The sequence below is a fragment of the Gekko japonicus genome, unplaced genomic scaffold (assembly GCF_001447785.1).
Source record: "Gekko japonicus isolate JY-2015 unplaced genomic scaffold, Gekko_japonicus_V1.1 scaffold3659, whole genome shotgun sequence".
NCBI classification, from domain to species: domain Eukaryota; kingdom Metazoa; phylum Chordata; class Lepidosauria; order Squamata; family Gekkonidae; genus Gekko; species Gekko japonicus.
Window position 1 is genome coordinate 139,258 of NW_015177128.1, and position 18,834 is coordinate 158,091.

The window sequence follows — 18,834 nt, forward strand, 5'->3', positions numbered from 1 at the left end:
TCCCTCCCTCCCTTCCTCCCTCCCTCCCTCCTTGTTCCTGCAGCAGGCTGCCTACAAGGCTGAGCCGCTTCTGGAGGTCCCGGCGGCCGCTTCTGTCCCGCCACGCTGGCCGCAGGTGGTCTCTGTCGTGCAGCAGCCCCCGCTCCCCCCGCTGAACTTGCTCCCGTATGGCCGGAAGAGAGCCGGGGAGGCCGGCCCTGCCCGGCGGCCGCTTCTGTCCCGCCACGCTGGCCGCAGGTGGTCTCTGTCGTGCAGCAGCCCCCACTCCCCCCGCTGAACTTGCTCCCGTATGGCCGGAAGAGAGCCGGGGAGGCCGGCCCTGCCCTGCTGCTGCTGGAGAAGCGGCACAAGAGCCAGGCCGGAGCAGACCACGCCGGGCACCCTCTGTCCAGGTAAGCAGCTGCTCTCTTGGCTGTGGCGTTCGCGTCGCACACCCGGCTGAGGCTTGTTCCGGCAAGCCCCAGGAGGGCCTCTGTCCTGCCTTGTGAAAAGAGGGCAGGGCTGCCATGTGGCCTGGGACGGGTCAGGTGGCGTTCGAGTCGGGCCTTCCTCAGGCTAGCGTAGCACCGATCGCCATGTCCGAAGCTGCCTTCTGTGGAGTCCGGCCTGCAGCCCGTCCGGCTTGGCCTTCTCCTGCATGCCAAGGAGGGCTCTGCTGAGCTGACAGCAGGCTGCTGGACCTCAGAGGAAAGGAGGAGGTGCCACCTGGCACTGTAGGCTCCGTGAGTCCCGCTGGGAACCTTTCCCGGCCCTGCTGCTGCTGCTCAAGGTCCCAAGAACATGGAGGTCGCTGGGCTGGAGGGCTGGAGCTCCCAGGGGTCCTTGGGTCACAGTGAGGCGGCCAGCGCCAGGGTGCGCTCTTGTCAGCCCGGCCTCCTGGTGGGCTGCGCTCTTCCTGGCCCTGCTGGTCGGAGCAGCTTGCGTGGGGCTTCCATGACCCCAGCACTGAAGAAGGGTCTGTGGCTCAGCGGCGGAGCCTCTGCTTGGCGCGCAGAAGGTCCCAGGTTCAGTCCTCTGCAGCATCTCCAGTTCAAACACGGAGCAGGGGGCAGGGGATGTGGAAGGCCTCCGCCTGAGGCCCCGGAGAGCGGCTGCCAGCCAGAGTAGGCAAGATGGGTCTCAGTGGACCAAAAAGGTCTGACTCAGTATAAGGCCACTTCATGTGCTGCCAGGCCCTTCCCTGCTTGGAGACTAAGGTCAAGCCAGGACAACTGGAGGCCGTGGCTCGGGGTGGGGGGAGGCTGCGCTTGGCATGCAGAAGGTGCCGGGTTCAACCCCCTGCAGCATCTCCAGTAAAAATGTTCCGGCGCTAGATGATGTGAAGGACCCTTCTCTGCCAGTTTGGTGTCGTGGTGAAGTGTGCGGACTCTAATCTGGGAGAACCGGCCTTGATTCCCCACGCCTCCTCCCCTTTCACCTGCTGGATGACCTTGGGCAAGCCCTGACAAGAGCAGTTCTTATTGAAAAAGAGCAGTTTCTCTCAGAGCTCTCTCAGCCCCCCCCCCACCTCCCAGGGTGTCCGTTGTGGGGAGGGGAAGGAGTCTGTAAGCCGCTCTGAGACTCCTTTGAGTAGTGAAGAGCACATGGTATACATCCAATCTCTTCTTCTTCTTCTGCCTGAGACCCTGGAGAGCGGCTGGCAGTCTCAGAGTAGGCAATACTGGTCTTGATGGGCCAGAAAGGTCTACTTCAGCGCAAGGCAGCTTTGTGTGCTGGAACCAGGGTGGTGGAGGAGGACCTGAGCGTCTCCGTAGTGGGGGGGGCACACCAGCCACTTCTTGACCCCGACTTTGCTTTCTCCGTTACAGCTGGAGCACGGAAGACCAGCTGGCGCCCTGTGGAGGACGGGCCGCCTCGTGCCCTCTGCCCGCAAGTGGAGGGTGTTTCCCAGAGGACTGCCGGCAGAAGGTGGGTTGGCTTCAGGGAGCAGCCCCGCACGGTGTGAGGAGTGCCAGCCGCATGAGAGAGCTTGTCAGAGCTCAGAGGCGGGGGGTGGGGTGGGGATGGCACCTGGGGGGATCTGCAGGGCAAAGGGGGCTATTTGGTCCGTTTGGGCCTCTCCTTTCCAAGGCCCCTCCCTCTCGGGGGGGGGGGCTCCTTTTCTCTAGGAGGGAATTTGTAGGGTTAGCAGAAGTGGGATTTGGGCCAGGTGGTCAATGAAGGATTTTGACTTCTGCCTATGGCTTAAAATCGGGAGTGCGACCGGTAAACTGAAATGAACCCTCTGTGTGCCCTCAAGCTGGGATAATAAAACACCCACTGCCAGTAATCCCGCAGACTGAGGACTTGCTGTACATAACAATAAGTAATACTTTACAAATCTGACGATTCTATATTTCTCCCCTACCCCTTTTTTCCTTCTGTATCCCACCTTTTAAAGAGAAAATAATAAAAATTTACAATTAAAAAGAACACATTTGAACGTGTGGGCATATAGACAACTGGGCAGAGAGGTTTACCTGTAGACTCGCCACCATTATTGTGATTTTTTAAAAAAAAGAAAAAAAAGAATTCTTTCTATTTGGGGGTTTGATTTATGAGAAATATCCCAAAACGATACCCCATGAAAGCTTATGTGAGAATAAAAATGTGTTCATAAAGTGACGCCAAACACCTGACTGATGTGTTTCCCCCCCTCCCCTTCCAGATGGCCGCCAGTGAGTCGTTTTCGAGGCCTGGTTCCACAGGTGAGATGGAAAGTCAGGGGTGGGCACTGCTGGGTTGGGCAGGTGCCCACAGCCCGAAGTTTCTGTCCCGGGGGGTGGGGGGTGGCGGCAGCCTTTGTTTAGAGCAGTGCTGCCTCCAATCTTGGAGGGTTCAGCGAGCGGAAGCCCGAGGAGTGTGGCTGGAATATCGTGGCACTCTAGCCAGGTGAAGGGAGTGAAACGGGAAAACAGCCGGTGGAGGAGGAGGAGGTAGGCAGGCTTGGAAACCATCCCTGCTGAGCCTGCAGGCTCCCTAGACGGAGCAGCTTTTCAGCGGTGGGGAAGAGGCGCGAGGGAGCCACAACACGTGGCTCCGGAATAGTCATTCTTGTGGGCCTGTTTGCAAGGATGAAGATGTAAAATGGTAATGTCGTTGTTCTGACTGGTTGTTGAGTTTTGGGAGGTGGGTTTTTTTGTATATTTCGTATGTGTGTGTGTGTGTGGCAACCTCTGGTGACTAATCCCTACTAGGGGCCTAGAGGCAGTGTTCCCTCTAAGCTGAGTTAGTGTGAGCTAGCTCACAGTTTTTTAGCCTCCGGCTTACCCATTTTTGTCTTAGCACAGGAAGGAGGGCTTCAGAGCAAACTGATTTATGCAGAAGCCAAATGGCTCACTCACAACTTCAATGCCGGTAGCTCACAAAGTAGAATTTTTGCTCACAAGACTCCACAGCTTAGGAGCATTGCCTAGAGGACATCCGGAGAGGTGGCTGAGGAAAGCCTGCCCCCCACCTCCTGCCTCTGGTATTCCCAGGAGGTCTCCCATCCAAATACTAGCCAGGGTCGACCCTGCTTAGCTTCCGAGACCTGGTGAGATTGGGCCTGCCTGGGCTATTTGGGTCAGGGCTCTGACCCGGTTTTTAAAAGGGGCAGGCTGACCAGCACCCCCAAACCGTTGAGTGCCGCAACCCACCAAGGCAGACATTCCCGCCCCCCATCTCCCAGACGTGTCATTGGCTTACCTAAGTGTGCCGGTTCCAGAGGGCTCGGAGCACAAAGAAGAGTTCTCTTTTGGGCTTTCATCCAAGATGGCAAAGGGGATGTGCAGGCTGCCAGAGATCAGCCATCTTGTTGGGGGGGGGTTTGGGGGGGAACGAATCATGTAACATCATCTGTAGCCCACCCTCTGAGCTCAGCTCTCCCCTCCTGCCTTCTGTTCTCCATTTCCCCGTCATATTTTTTAAAATTGTTTTTATTAATTTTTTTCTCAAAAGTAATTAACAGTCAAAAACTAAGTAACAGTCAGTAGCATTAAACTTACAGACCAGCATAAACAGCATAAACAGTTTGCAAAACAATATAGTACTAGTAGTTCTACTTCGTTGTCAACAAGCTCAATTGAGTACCTATAACCCTTGTGTTTAGGTAAATATACAAATGAGCTAATGCGAAGAAGTAATAGCGTGTGTCCCATCCAATTATATCATAACAGTGTCACAACTAGGCATTGCAGTATGGTCGAAGAGGTAAAGTCTAGTAGTCTAGTAATTTTAAGTATAAAGAGTTTTGGGGTTGAGAATCCGAAGCTGAGATTATATTCCATGAATGGGGTCCATTTCTCTGTAAAATTGGATGATTTAGGACTGATGTCTGAATTAAATGGTCAGTGGTTTTTTCTAATACAAGGTGATCCCAAACTTTGTTTAGCCAGGTGGTACGTGTTGGAGCCTTGTCTGATTTCCATTTAAAGGCTATCGATGTTTTAGCAGCCACTAGGAGTCATATTTTTAATAACAAGAATTTGAGAATGGGTAGAAACAGCACTGGGGGGGAGGGGGTTAGTAAAGAGCAGGTAGTTTGCGTGTGTTGGAATGGCTGCCGGAGAGGGTCAGCTATCTCTTTGCACTCAGCAGTGGGCCTCTCTCACAAATGGGACCCCTGCCCCACTCCCAGGAAGGGAACAGTTAGCCTTAGGGGCCGCCAGCACCATCCTGCCAGTCCACTGTTCAGACAGGGTGGGGGTTTAGGGGTCATAAGCCTTTCCCAAGTTCACGTGAACGCTTGGGGCCAGGCAAGTCCTGGACTCTGTCTTCTGGAGCTGGAATTCTGAGAAGGTGCCAAGCAATGCCTCCCTCTAGGCTGCGGAGTCTCGTGAGCAAAAATTCTCCTTTGTGAGCCACTGGCATGAAAGTTGTGAGCGAGTGACTTGGCTGCTGCATCAACCCGTTTGCTCTGGAGCCCCCTCCCTCCCTGGGTTGAGACAAAAACGTGTGAGCCAGAGGCTAAAAAAACTGAGCTGGCTCACGCTGACCCAGCTTAGAGGGAACGCTGGTGCCAACAGGGAAGGGGGTTGCCCAGGTGTCCCCGGCTGATGCCTTCTTGTCCTTATATGCTGTGGCAGGTGCTCCCGTCCGAGTGGAAGAGGGGCTCCGGGGGAAACGCTGTGATCCAAACCCCAGGGGGGACAGGGAGAAGAATACTCAGCCGGTGGAGAGTGGCGAAGAGGCCTCCCCTGCAGGCGGCTCCTGGCTCATCCGCTAGTTGACCCCGGCTGCGCGCAAAGGACCTTGGAACGGAAGGCACACCTGACCGCTAGCACTCTGGAGGGGGAGGCCTGGCTGCGTGCCTTCGGGGGCCCTCAGAGCATCTACGGGGCCAGGCCAGCCTCTTTTCCTGGTGTCCTTTCGGAGAGGATATGTAGCCCCTTGTAACCTTTGCAGCTATCTGCCTTTCTTGCTGCTAAGGTGCCCCAAGAGCTTCTGGGAGGGGGTCTGGCTGTGTGTGGGCGGGTGTTGGATGACGGTTGTGGGGACACCCCACTTTAAGCACTACACTGCACACCTTGAGAGTGGAGCCTTGCAAAAAAAACCCCTCCATTTTGCTACCCCCCCCCCCCACTTTACCTGGCCTTTCAGTGGCGTTTCAGGAGATGAGGGGCAGAGTGTCCCCACTGCCTTGCCCAGTGGAGCCTCACCTTCAGCACCAGATCTCGTGGGATTCTGCTTCCAGGTCAAGTCCTAAGTGCTTGGCTGGCTTAGGAGCACCTAGCGACCCTCTCCTCATGTTTTCAGTGAGCCTGCTTGGATCTCTTTTGAGCAGGGGCCGGACTGAGGAGGGAGCTGTGTGATTGGCCAAAGTGGGATTTCAGTTGTGGGGTGTTTCTTTAAGCGGCTGCAGGGATCTGCGGCCCTTTTGCTTCTTCCCCATAGGCCCAAGCACAAGGGAACTCATTGTTTAGTTCGGATCTCCCCAGTTTGAAAAGCCCCCCCCCCTTCCCATTTGGCGGCACCTGTCGGACACGCTTGGTGTTCCCTTCCCTCGCTTGGTTTTCTGCTTCTGCTCCTGCTCAGCATCTGCATTGAAGATGATGGCAAAGGCAGGTGTGCTTTTCTCCTTCCATTGTAAATAAACTGTTTGCTTTTTGCGTTGGAGCTGAGGTCCTTGAGCCTCTGGAAAGGTTTGGACCCTCACATTTCAGCCGGCGGGCTGAGTGGCAGAGACGGCGCTCCTGCCCTTCTGTTTCTGTGCAGTTTCCCTGTGTGGTTTTATACATATGTGTTTTTATAAAAAGTGCCTTACCACTTCTCAGTATTCTTCTGCCGTCTGCTTCCTTGAGGGAGGGGGGGTTCCCAGCCTGCGTGAGTTTCGGCAGCTGGGCACATGTCCGTTCTCCTCCTTTTTGGCTCCTGATGCATCCAGCTCACGGGCATCACGCAGACCCGGTTGATGCCTCAAGGGAACTTTTACCTGGAGGGCTCTGCTATGTCCCCCTAAAGGGCACGGTGTCCTCCTGACATATGTAGCCGTCTTCTGACTAGAAGCTCAGTTGGTACAGGCATCATCATGATAACAATTGTTGGTCAGATCAGTCGAGGTCGTGTTCTGAACAGCGGAACCCCCCCCCCCCAAAGACAGGAGGCACGGTGCTGCATCGTGTGCCATCTTCAAAGCATCCCAGTAGTCCAGTCTGGATGCGGCGGTGGGGCAGCAGTCTTGTGTGTGATCTGTCAGTGGAAGCCCCCCAAGCTCTTGCCCAAGTCAAGGTTCCGTTGGTGTGCCCTCCGCCGCTTGACTGCAGCCTCAAGGTGCCAATCCAGGGCAATGTTCCCTCTAAGCTGTGGAGTCTTGTGAGCAAAAATTCTGCTTTGTGAGCCACTGGAATTAAAGTTGTGAGCGACCAATTTGGCTGCTGCATAAATCGATTTGCTTTGGAGCCATCCCTTCCTGAGCTAAGACAAAATGTGTGAGCCAGAGGCTAAAAAACTGAGCTAGCTCACATGAACTCAGCTTAGAGGGAACACTGATCCAGGGTATTCATCGCTACCTCCGGAGGCTTGGACAAGGAGATATAAAGCTGGGTGTGTGGCATTTTGACTTCCACCCAGTAGATACCTACACAGAATTTATCTCTTGGAGAGTTAAAAGCCTCATTAGGATGAACACAGCACCACATACTCCCGTTAGGCCTGCCAAGAAAACGTATCTTGCAGCACAAATATTAAGGGGATGGAAAGGTTAAAGTGCTCGGGGCTCTTTGACTTGGAGAAATGATGACTGAGGGGTGGTGACATGACGGAGGCATACAAAATTATGCATGTGATAGAGAAGGTAGAGAAGTCCTTTTCTCACAATACAAGGACACGTGAAATGAATGAGCAGTAGGCTTAGAACAGATCAAAGGATGTGCTTCTTCACCCAAAGAGCAATACATGGAATTCACTGCCTCAGGAGGTGGCGGCTACAAGCATAGACAGCTTTAAGAGGGGACTGGCTCAACATCTGGAGCAGAGGTCCATCGGCAGCCATTAGCCACATGGTATAGACGGAACACACTCTGGGGGCAGCGATGCCCTGTATTCTTGGTGCTGGGGGGGGGCAACAGTGGGAAGACTTGTGGAGTTTCTGCCCCACCAGTGGACCTCCTGATGGCGCCTGGGTTTTGGCCCATGTGACACAAGAGTGTTGGGTTAGATAGGCCATTGGCCTGAACCAACATGGCTTCTCTTGTGTTCTTACATCTGGGAACAGTGATGTTTTGTATTCTGGGTGCTTGGTGGGGGGACAAGAATGGGAGGGTTTCTGGAGGTCTGGCCCCACTGGTGGAGCCACTGAGTGTTGGACTGGATGGGCCATTGGTCTGATCCAACATGGCTTCTCTTGTGTTTTTGAAAGCAAGCAAGCACTGTATAAATAATGCAGATCATGGAGTGCACAAAGGTATGCTAAAGAAAATATAGAAATAACAAAGATAACCACATATATCAGTAAAGGAAGATTACATCATAGCATGTGCGAGTCCATAAATAAGTTCATAAGTAGTTACTTAAATCCATAAGCTGTAAGTAGATGAAGCTTATGGATTTATGCAACTACTTATGAACTTATGGATACTATTTATGGACTTGCACATGTTATGATGTAATCTTCCTTTACTGATAAATGTGGCCATTGTTATCTTTGTTATTTCTGTAACATATTTTCTTTAGCATACCTTTGTGCACTCCATGATCTGCATTATTTATACAGTGCTTGCTTGCTTTCTGAACTTTGTGTACTGTGTTATCACTAGTGTTTCTCTTGTGTTTTTACCAGTCAGCAGCCTTTTCACCAGCAGAGCACAGACAACGTCTTTGAGCTAATGGTTTTATTTAAAATAAAGCACAAGACCAAAATTCAGATCTATAATTTCTTAAACTTAAGTATACAGAGCATCTCAGGTTTTAACCTAATACAGAGTATTACAGAGCATCTCAGGTTTTAAGCTAAAAGGCAAAATGCTATGCAAAGCAGGGAGCCCGGCGTGCAAAATACACTCCCAGAACACGGGGTCTCTTTTGACCAGAAGCTACCAGTGGAACGCTGGACTAGAGGGCAAGAACTAAAATAAATTTCTCTAATATGTGCTTGTCCTTGAAATAAAACAATTTGAATAAGTTGTTATTCAAATTACTGCCAAGTAAACTAGGACAAAGCTTGAGAACTCTCCAAAACCCTCAAAGCAAGGTTATGTGGCTAAAAGTAGTGCTGTTAATAACTACAGAACAATCAACACCCTATTTCTTCAGCTACACTAACAGGCTGCTCTTGTAAGAGCCAATCTTGAGCAACAGTTGAACCTTAAATGCTTATGAGGATACACAGGTTAACATAACATGCAAGCAAGTGATTACGATCATGAATACTTGGCGGGGGCCCATCTTTTGGTGACAGCCCACTCCTCATGACCTTGGCCAAAGGTCTAACACAGTGGTCGAAGAGCACTGGGGGTGAAACGGACCCTTGGGTACCCCACATATCAGGTCCTGGCTAGTTTGCGCTGTCTCTCCTATTGTAACACTCATTTGTTGCCAACAAGTGAGAGCAATGGAGCGCCATTCCTTCCATCCCAAACAAGGATTCCAGTCAGTCCACCAAGACTGCACAGGTCAACTGTATCAAGTGCTGCCGATAGCTTTAATGGTATTACTGGTGATGGATTGGCATTCTCCAGCTGTAAGGCTGTACCTAGGGAGTGAGGGCCCCCACCCCCTGAATACTCGAGCTGCCCCTGGGAAACACGGCTTGGGGCATGGGCAATGGGGCTGCATTTGCTCTGCAGCATGACCGCTGGCTTAAAACCCTGAACTCACAGAGTTGGGAGGGGCTGCAAGAAGCGAACAGAGAACGTGGGGCTGAAAGGAGGCCGCTGTCCGAAGGCCGTACTCTGGCCTGGGTGGGCCTGCCCATTTCTTCCCAAGTTTGGCTGCGTGGTGATGGGCACGGAGACCGGTGGAAGGAGGAAAGGCCCCAAAAGCTCCACTTTACCTCCAGAGAGAAAGCAACGTGGGGTCGGGCAGCCGTTCCTTCCCCTCGGAACCTGGGTGGGCGGCAGAGGGAGCGTCTCCGGAGGCCGATGGGGCTTCCCTTCAGTCGGCTCACCGGCAGCAGAAGGGGCATTCATGCGGGAAGTGCCCTTTCCGCCGGCACAACGCAATGATTCCAGGTTTGATGGCGGGATTGCAGGTGACGCTACCCGTAGATCCACGTAACCAAAGGCACGGCTCCCTCCTCCTGGGGTGGGCTCAGTCGCCTGGGGCCGTCAGCCCACACAACACCCTCTGCCCTCCCTCCTTTCTCATGCCAGCTTCTCTGCCCTCTACAGACTCCCCCCCCAAAAAAAAAAAAACGTGGCCGAACGTGGAGCAGGAGATGCTGCCGGGGTGGGGGAGGTGAGCGAAGGTTTCTCTTGCGGTTGCCCTGCAGTGCTGGAGGGTGCTAAAAAGTGGTTCTTCTAGCCTTTCCCTCGGGTCATTCCTTGTCCCCTCAAAAGCACTGCAGGGGAGATGAGTAGTACCCAGAGGAGGCTTTTGGTCTTGCTGATGGTGGTCTCAGGATCTGTGCCCGTTTCGATGCGGAAGACGAGAGGGAAGAGTCCAAGGCAACCGAGGCTGACGCTGGGAGACGGGCGGAAATATCTGCAGGGGAGGGAGCCCGACACCCCAGTTCGTGTTTGGCAGAGGCCCTGGAGAGGGGAGTCCGCCTGCAGGGTGGGGATGAAGGGCCTGGTCCGGCTGGCACAGTTGGCAACCCGGGAGGGGCAGTGCTAGAGCTGGCTGTGGGGCACAGTCCTGGTCTTGGGCAGCCGGAAGCCACACGCAGGGGTGGTGCCGTCCAGGGGGCTGCAGAAGATGGGACTGATGTTCTGGGGAAGGCCGGGGCCTAAAGGAGGGGCATGGTGAGCAACCGGCTGGCATCTCTCAGCAGGCAGAGCAGACAGAACCTTATGGGATCGACCGTGCTGCAAGGCGGGCGCTTCTCCGCCTGGTGCACACTTTCACCTGGGCACCGCCTTCTTCATTCGTGGGGTCCTTGGGGAGGGAACGTGGGGGGGTTTCTGGAGTCAACTGGGGTGGGTGTTCCTGTTTCTCTGCCAGGGCCCTACCTGGTGTCTGCGGTTGTAGGGTGGCCGTGGGGTCTCCCCCTGGGGGGCTTGGGGCTGGCCCAGGGCAGGGGCTGAGCAGGGGAGAGCCTGGCTGATGGGTGGGGAAAGGTGGGGCAGGCACAGAGCCGGCCTCCGTGGTCATCGGAGTGTCTCGGGTGCAGCTGGTGGGGGTGTCTCTGGGGTAGTCCGGACTGGCCGAAGGGCTGTGGGGGGGCACCAGCCAGTCAGAAACGTCTAGCCCCGTCTCTCCAGGGCTGTTGTCGGTAGGTGATGGAGAGCCCAGCTGGCACGGGGAGGCGGCAGGTGCGGAGCCTGGTAAGGCCAGGGGACCGGCCAACTCCACAATGTCGCCCAGGCGGCCGCCTCCACCCGCCCCGCCTCCGCGGGGGCTCAAGATCTGATGGTCAGCAGGAGCGTTGCTGGGATTCAGCTGATGGTCCGTCCCGCCGATGGCCGCTCCGCATTCGGGGCACTGGCCCTCTTGCATGGGCCGCCCACATTCCCCAACGGTGTACAAGTGGCCCTTTCCAAAGCTCATGGCCTCCGTTATCGAGACCCGCTCGGCCTCAGAGAGCTGCACCCCGGAGGCCGGCAGCAGCGCGTCGATCTTCGCCAGAGGGGCCTGGAGGAGCTCCTCGCCGGCGTCTGTAAATGGCTTCTGCGGGCTGAGCAGCTGCAGGGCCTCCTCCACCGCGGCCGAAGCCTCTGGCGGCAGGCCGGACGGTGGATCCTGGTAGCTCCTCAGACGCACAAAGATGTTGGCCAGGTAAGAGATCCGCTTGATCTCGTTCCTGCCTTCCCGGAGCTGCTGGGCCGTGAAGGCGTCTCCTCCTTTCCGGGTGCCCAGCCACAACTCCACAGCCTTGGTGCTGCTCAGGAGGAGGCCTCTCCTCTCCTGCGAACACTTCTCTGCCTGGGCTCTCAACCGCTGGAGGCTCTGGAGGAAGCTCACCGTGTTCTCCCAGCTCCGGAGGATCTGCAAGGAGGGACTCTTCTCCACCTCCTTTCTCAAGATCTCCCAATTGAAACAGGGACCGGCCAGGGGCAGCGTGGCCAGCCTGTCGAGCAGGGCTGCCTTCCCGGTCAGGAGTTCCATCTTGCCGCCCTGGATCTTCTCCTGGATGGCGTCCATGTGCTGCTGCTGCTGCGCCTTCAGGAGGCTGTTGTACCGGGGGTTGCGCTGGATGGGCGTGGAGCACTTGGGGCACACCTGCTGCTGCACGGAGCGTGCCACCCCTGAGTCCGGGGCCCCGTCCATCCACCGATCCAGGCCCCCCACCTCAAAGACGTGGCCGCAGTCTTTTAAGAGGACGAAGCGGGCCTTCGGCTCATCCTCGTTCCCGAAGAAGATCTCCGTCAGCTCCTCCCGGTGGCACACCCGGCACTTGGGGGGGCACGGCTCCCCGCACAGGCCCACGCATGGGTGTTTGCACTTGAGGGTCTTGCGGCAGGGCTCGTTGCAGCGGGGGCGGTCGCAGATGTCGGAGCACGCCTGGGAACACTTGTGGTGCCTGCAGGCCCAGGTGCAGGGCTGCACGCAGGGGAAGCACGCCTCCCCGCATGGCTTTGTGCATCGGCTGTGGCTGCATCTCCAGAGGCACGCCTTCCCACACGGGGGGCACTGCTGGCAGCAGGAGCCGCGGCACACATGTGAGCAGAGGAGGACCCTGGTGCACTTCTTCCGGCAGGCAATGTGTAGCCGGCCCTGGGCGCATTCGAAACAGCTTCCCTGGCACCGGTGGCCACATTCCAGCGTCTGCTTGCATTTCTCATAGCACCGCAGGGTCATCTTTTGCCGGAAGCAGTCCGTTTGAGTCGTGTGCGAGCAGGGCAGAGTCACCTGCACGCTTTCCTTGCATACCTGAGCTCCGCAGTCCTGGCCGCAGGGCAGCTTGCATGGATGGCCGCATTCCCGAAGCTGTTGGCACGGCTCCTCACAAACCCAGGCTTCGGGGGGCACGTGGCAGGGGACCACTTGGCTGTGCCCACATTTTGGGATGGCTTTCTCCACTTTGATGGAGCAGGGCCCACACTCCTTGCTGCATTTCTTGGGGCACTTGTGGTTGAACTCGCACAGGATCTTGGTGCAAGGGAACTGGCAGACGTTGGTGCGATGCTCCCTGTCGCAGGGGTGACAGTGGCGCGTGCAGGGGTGGCCGCATTCCAGCCGAGTCTGGCACTCGAGCGTGCAGCCTCCGTCGGGGAGTTTGTCGAAGTCTGTTCTGCACTTCACGGTAGTCTTGGTGTCCGGGTGGTTCTGGCACAGCACTGTCAGCTCTTCCCCAAGGAGGTCCTTTGATTTGAGCAGATGCGTGAGCTCCTTCCAGAGCCCGCTGCTGGCGGACAGGCAGCCGAGATTCCCGATGCAGTAGAAGCCCCGCTTGGCCCGGGAGAGAGCCACGCACAGCCGGTTCTTGTCCTTGAGGAAGCCGATCTTCCCTTGGCTGTTGCTCCGCACCAGCGAGAGGAGCACGATCTCGTTCTCTTCTCCCTGGAAGTCATCCACTGCGTGGGCAGCCACCTCCTCCATCCCCTCCTCCTTCAGGAGGGTTCGGATTTTCACCACCTGGCCGTGGTACGGGGAGAGGAGCGTGACCTGGCTTTTGGCGTAGCCTTGCTTGAGGAGGTAGCCGGTCAGGGAGACCAGGAACGAGGCCTCGTGCTGGTTGCTGTAGCTCTCCGAGTCCGCGCTGTGGCTCTCCCCCTCGCAGTGCTGAATGAAGAAGACGCTCCTCTCGATCCCCTGTTCGGAAGGGAAAAGAAACACCGCTGGGTTTAAACGAGAGGTCTCCACCATAGAAACAAGGGCCGCGTTCTAGAGGAAGAAAGTGTGAGTCCCCGTGGCACCTGTAAGACCAACAAAGCTTTATTCTGGGGACAAGCTCTCCTGTGCAGGCTTGCTTCGAAGAAATATTCACGCACACGAAAGATTATACCCAGAACCAAACTTCGTTGGTCTTACAGGTGCTACTGGACTCACACTGTGTTCAATTGGTAATGTTAACCTCTAGATGGGGCCTTGCATTGCTAGTCACTCTTAGAGAGGAGGCTGGCTTTGGTCGGATTGCATTCACCATAAATGAGTATCTGGGCGTTTTCTGGTTTCCCTTCTTCCCTAGGAGCCTGGTGTGCAACTGGGGCCCACGGAGTATTGGGTAGGCGTTACAGACTCCTCCACCATCTTGTTCCTGCAAGAACTCTGCACACGTGCTTTGGAGAATCTGCTACAATCTAGGTAAAGTTAGACCAGCTTTATTGTTTTTATTTGCAGGTCTGTGGGCTGTGATATTGGTGCCCTTTCCCCTGTATCTTGTTTTTGTCCCTTTTCCTATCCAACCACCTTTCTCCCATCCCTTTTTGTCCATTTTGTTCTTCTGGCTTCTTTTCCCCAGGGACAAGCCCACACCTCCTGGAAGCAGGGGAAGGGGGCGGCTGCTTGCTGGGCACGGCCTTTGTTACGGTCCGGTTCATCCCTCCTCTGGCTACTTTGCCTGGCCCAGGCAAATCGGTTGGACATCCCCCCGGGGGGGCTCCCCTGTTGCCCACTCTCCTGGCCCCCTGCCAGAGCTGCCCGGGGCAGGGAGGAGCTTCAACGGCTGGCAGTTGGGGGTGCCAGTGGTGTTCCCTCTAAGCTGACCGAGTGTGAGCTAGCTCACAGATTTTTAGCCTCCGGCTCACAGATTTTTGTCTCAGCTTGGGAAGGATGGGGCTCCAGAGCAAACAGATTTACCCAGTGGCCCAGTTGCTCGCTCGCAACTTTAATGCCGGTAGCTCACAAAGTAGGATTTTTGCTCACAGGACTCTCCACAGCTTAGAGGGAGCACTGGTTGCCAGCGTCTCCCATCCCGTTCCCTGGATTCCCAGCAAGTTTGGGGTGCAGGAGCCACCCCCAGGCAGAACCCCACGTAATACCTATGTACAGGTCTGCCCCTCCTTGTGGTCTGGAGCAATGCTCCCTCTAAGCTGTAGAGTCTTGTGAGCAAAAATTCTACTTTGTGAGCTACTGGCATTAAAGTTGCGAGCGAGCGATTTGGCTGCTGCATCAATCAGTTTCCTCTGGAGCCCCATCCTTCCTGAGCTAAGACAAAAATGTGTGAGCCGGAGCCTTAAAAACTGTGAGCTAGCTCACACCAACTCAGCTCAGAGGGAACACTGGTCTGGAGGTGCCCTCGCTTCCTCTGTCCTCGTGGCTTGGCACTTCTGACACTTTGTGTGTGCGTGTGTGCGAAATGGCCTTCCTGGCGATTGCTACTTGACCTCCAACCCGTGGGGGGGGGAGAGCTGTCCCCTCAGGCCTCCCCACCTTGATCTTTTCGTAGTCCAGGACAGCTGCGTGATCCTGGAGCTCCTTGTAGAAGAGCGGCACCAGCAGCTGGGAGATCTCTGGCTGCATGCGATGCTGGGAGGGAGACAGGAGGAGAGGACGGTCACCCACGTGGCCACGGTCAAACTTTGGCGCATCCTTTGCTTCTTGGCCCCACTGCTGTCCTTCCAGAGGCTTCTCCAAGTCCTGCCCTGGAGGCAGCTAGAACAGCTTTGCGCCCTCTCGGCTGGGCTGAGGGAGAGTGACCGCTGGTGGGGCTGGAGGGTGTGACGAAACAGACCCGCTTTGACCTACAGACCCTGTTCTGCCGGCCTCCCTCCGACTCCTGGAGGCTGCTTTTCCACTTCCTGCCACTAGGGTGCGCTGCCACCACCTGCTCGATTTAGGGGTCCCGAATGAGAGGAGCAGGACTCTCAATCCCCCTCCCCAGTTCTGAGGCCCGGCCTCAAGGTCTCCTGCTACCCAGCACCTGGCTACCGCAGGTACCAAATTCCTTCTTTGGGGCTCCCCCTGGAGGATTGGCAATGGGTGCCTCGACTGCTTGCCCTTCCCCTTTCCCAGCACTCCCCTCTTACAGTTGCCTGGTCTGAGGCGGCTGGGGGAACTGTGCGGTCCAGAGAACACTCCCAGCTTCAAAGAGTGAAATATTCATGAAGAAGAGGAGAAGGTCACAAGCACACCTTCAGCACAGCACCAGATCAGCAGCCAGAAGGACAAAGAAAAGTTGGTCATAATCGCATCCTTCTTTCCCTGGTTCTAAAACTTACTCGACTAGATGCTGAAATTGAGCAGGCAATCCCAAGCTTAGTGAGCTGCAAACTGCTCTAAAGGTGTCTCGTTACCACAGGCTCCCCGCAGCCAGCGGGCCGGGCCGCATGGCCAAGATGGCTCCTCCCCTGAAGAACAGAGCTCAGCGGCCTGTCCCTCTTCCAAGGACCAGCACCCAGAGACCCTCCCTCCTGGAAGCAAGCACTTTTATTTAAACCTCTGACTCCACCCCTTTCACATCACACTCTCCACCCCCTTTGACCTGGTCCGCCCAGGTCACCCAAGTGAACCCTGGCCCACCCAGGTGCATCCTGGGAGCACTCTTTGCAGGCATTCTGGGAAATCTCCAGGAGTCCCCTGGAGATTCCTAACCCCAAATCCCTCAGTTCCTTTGCAAGCCAAGCTATTTGCATAACCATGGCTGGTAACTGACCTAGCTTCCTGCCTTTCCAGAGAAGGGAGGGGAAAAACCCAGGAACACTTGGGTAGGGGGGTTCTGCAGAGGGCAACCACCCACACTTAGAGGGGGAAACCTTTGCCTGAGAGAGAGAGAGAGAGAGCCCCCATCCCTGCCTGTGGGGCAGGCACAGTGCCCTGTTCTGCTTCTGTGCAGACGGTAGTGCGTGCGACAATACCAAGGGGATTTTCTGCTTTGGCACTTTCTGCCAGTGGGGGTGGAAGGTGGGGGGTGGAAGGTGGGGGCAACCTCTCGCAGGCAGGCCGTGGGGTTCAGCTGCTGCTAAGAACAGAGGGGCAGAACTATCCCCCGGGTCTGTGGGGTTCCTGCCCGAGTCCTCTCCTCCCCCCGGCCCCCGACACCCACCCACCCACCTGGTAGAGTAACTGCACATAGGGAAGATTATTGTTGATCATCCGCTCAAAGAGAGAGATGCCCAGGAAATACTTCTTCTCCAGGGTGTAATCTGCCGGTTTGGGTCGCAGCTGGAAAACACAAAACACGTCTCACCCCGCTGATAAGCCGTGCGTGGCGTCAGAGCCCCTGGCGTGGGCAGCGGCGTGGGCCAATGTCAGGTCCCCAGTCAAGCCACTCTCCACACACACACTTCCAGCAGCTTAATGGTAATTAGAGATAGGAAAAGCTGTGCGCTTGAAACCTTTGTCAGGAACCAGCGTTCCCTCTAAGCTGAGCTGGTGTGAACTAGCTCACAGTTCTTTAGCCTCCGGCTCACAGATTTTTGTTGGAAATGTATGTGTTTACAAGGTCTGATGATTCAGTCATTATGGGGTTAACTTGTATTCCTAGTTTGCTATTGTTTAGACTGACCTGGAAGGGATACCTGGCACTGAGCCAATGGGGGATTAGCCCGGGAAAAGTAACTTCTACTTTGATGCAGATTGGTCATTTGTTTCAGGTGACTTCCTTTCTAGGGGTCAAGAAGAAGGAGAGAATTCTCCATTACGTGTGTGCTTGTCTTGTCTGTAGGAAGCTTAGAAATGTAGCTCTTAGTATCATGTTAATTTGTAGCAATCCCGTGTACCCTTTACCCTTAGTAATAAAAGTATTTTTAAAGGCAAAGAACTCTCTTCTTTCCAATAGAGCAAGATCCATCAAATAGTCTGAGTATTAAACAATTTTTGACTATTTACAACAATTTTTGCCTTAGCTGAGGAAGGGTGGGGCTCCAGAGCAAACTACTTTATGCAGTAGCCAAACCACCTGCTCACAACTTTAATGCCAGGAGCTCACAAAGTAGGATTTTTGCTCACAGGACTTCATAGCTTAGAGGGAGCACTGAAGCCCAAAAGGAGGTGAAAAGCATCATAAAGGCAAAAAAAACAAACAAATACCAATCATACCTACGCCCCGCGTTACCTAGCAACTCAGACAGATATATGGTCGCCCTATCTAGCATAGCCTGGCATGGGATCTTAAAAGATATTACAAGCAATACTCCCCTACTGCATAAGCAACACTCACTCCCCCTCCTCATAGGAATACAGCATGACAAGCGAGGGCAAGAGAACAGCGGTAAGACATTAAGGCAAACGCGAAGAACAGTGATTCAACTAAGAAGGTTAATAGGGACACAGGTGCGCCGGAGCTTTACAGCCAAGGGGCTTCTCCCCCCCCCCCCCCCTGGCTCCCCCCCAGGCCTGCAGACTCCATCAAGCCAGCCCATGAGTCCAGGACGGCCCGGAAGTGGTTGCTTTGAAGGGGCACTGTTTTATTTATGTGTTTTTCTTGCAAGGTGCTTTGGGCCCTTCTTGGAGAAAAACCGGATAGGAGCCCTTAAGGCATCAACCAGAAATGTGTCACTTGCCTGAAGCGGAAGGCAAACAGCCCCGCAGCCACGGAGCGTGGGCAAAAGCGCTCCAAACAACCACCTGACTTCCTCCTACATGTCGGTTTGGGAGGTCCCGGCCAGCCTCAATAGGCAAGGGCCACCTTTTACAGGTGGGTATTCCAGAGGCCACGTGCCCCTGCCTGCTCGAGGAAGAATCCCAAACGGTGCCAATCTGGAGGCAGCCCGTTGCCCCGGTCACCCACACGTTCGACAGGAAACCTTAAGCGACCCAAACCAACCGGGGCCTGGAGCACATGGCCCCAAGGCCTCTCTGAGACAGCCGGGAGTCGAGCACACCCCTGCACAAAACGGCCTCATCGCAGAGCGACAGGAGCACAGCCAGAGGCTTCCCAACAAGCTTTTGGGGAGGCTGCGAAGACGGCGCTCAGCTTGCAAAACCGGCAGCCAATCCCAGCCACGAGCGAAACGCCAGCCGGGGCACGGGCTGAAGCCTCCCTGGGCCCGCACCCAACCTTCAAGTGTGGGGCTGGGCCAGTGGGAGTGGAGGGGGGGCGTTAGGGATTCTGCCTCCCCCACCCCCGCTAGACCCAGTTGGACGTTCTCGCTCTTCATTGGCAGCGAGAGCGGCTTTGCCTTCCCGGACATCGGCCCCCTTTGACCCCATCCAGCTCTTCCCGACCTTCCCCCACGGCAAGGAAAAGCCACCGTGTCCCTGGAAGCTCACCTGGGTGGGAAGCCTGGCAGCGGCTGCGCCAGCCAAGCCTCTCCCTCCACGCTCTCCAGAGGCCCCCCACCCCACGTTCCCCAGGCGCTCCGTGCAGAGTGGGCGGGGTGCCTAGCAAGCATAGGACAGGCCAGCCAGGGTGCTTCCCACAACACTGAGCAGGGTGGGACGGGCCCTTCCGCCACC

General features: G+C 55.6%; 2 protein-coding genes across 2 annotated transcripts in view; one reads left to right on the forward strand and one right to left on the reverse strand.

Annotated features, from left to right (window-relative positions):
- The window catches only part of LOC107124820, a 43,652-nt gene extending 37,429 nt beyond the window's left edge, over nucleotides 1-6,223 (forward strand). The window contains exons 17-21 of the mRNA XM_015428329.1: nucleotides 44-199; nucleotides 238-392; nucleotides 1,809-1,908; nucleotides 2,648-2,687; nucleotides 5,046-6,223. Of these exons, the coding sequence (XP_015283815.1) occupies nucleotides 44-199; nucleotides 238-392; nucleotides 1,809-1,908; nucleotides 2,648-2,687; nucleotides 5,046-5,185 (591 nt within the window). The 3' untranslated portion in view covers nucleotides 5,186-6,223. The remainder of the gene's footprint in view (nucleotides 1-43; nucleotides 200-237; nucleotides 393-1,808; nucleotides 1,909-2,647; nucleotides 2,688-5,045) is intronic.
- A 4,181-nt stretch (nucleotides 6,224-10,404) lies between these two features.
- LOC107124821 (NFX1-type zinc finger-containing protein 1-like) lies at nucleotides 10,405-18,569 on the reverse strand. Its single transcript, XM_015428330.1, has 4 exons — nucleotides 18,501-18,569; nucleotides 16,489-16,599; nucleotides 14,869-14,964; nucleotides 10,405-13,308 (listed from the first exon to the last, which is right to left on the reverse strand). The coding sequence occupies exons 1-4, from the start codon at nucleotides 18,567-18,569 to the stop codon at nucleotides 10,405-10,407; spliced, it is 3,180 nt and encodes a 1,059-aa protein (XP_015283816.1).
- Between the last annotated feature and the right edge of the window lie 265 nt (nucleotides 18,570-18,834).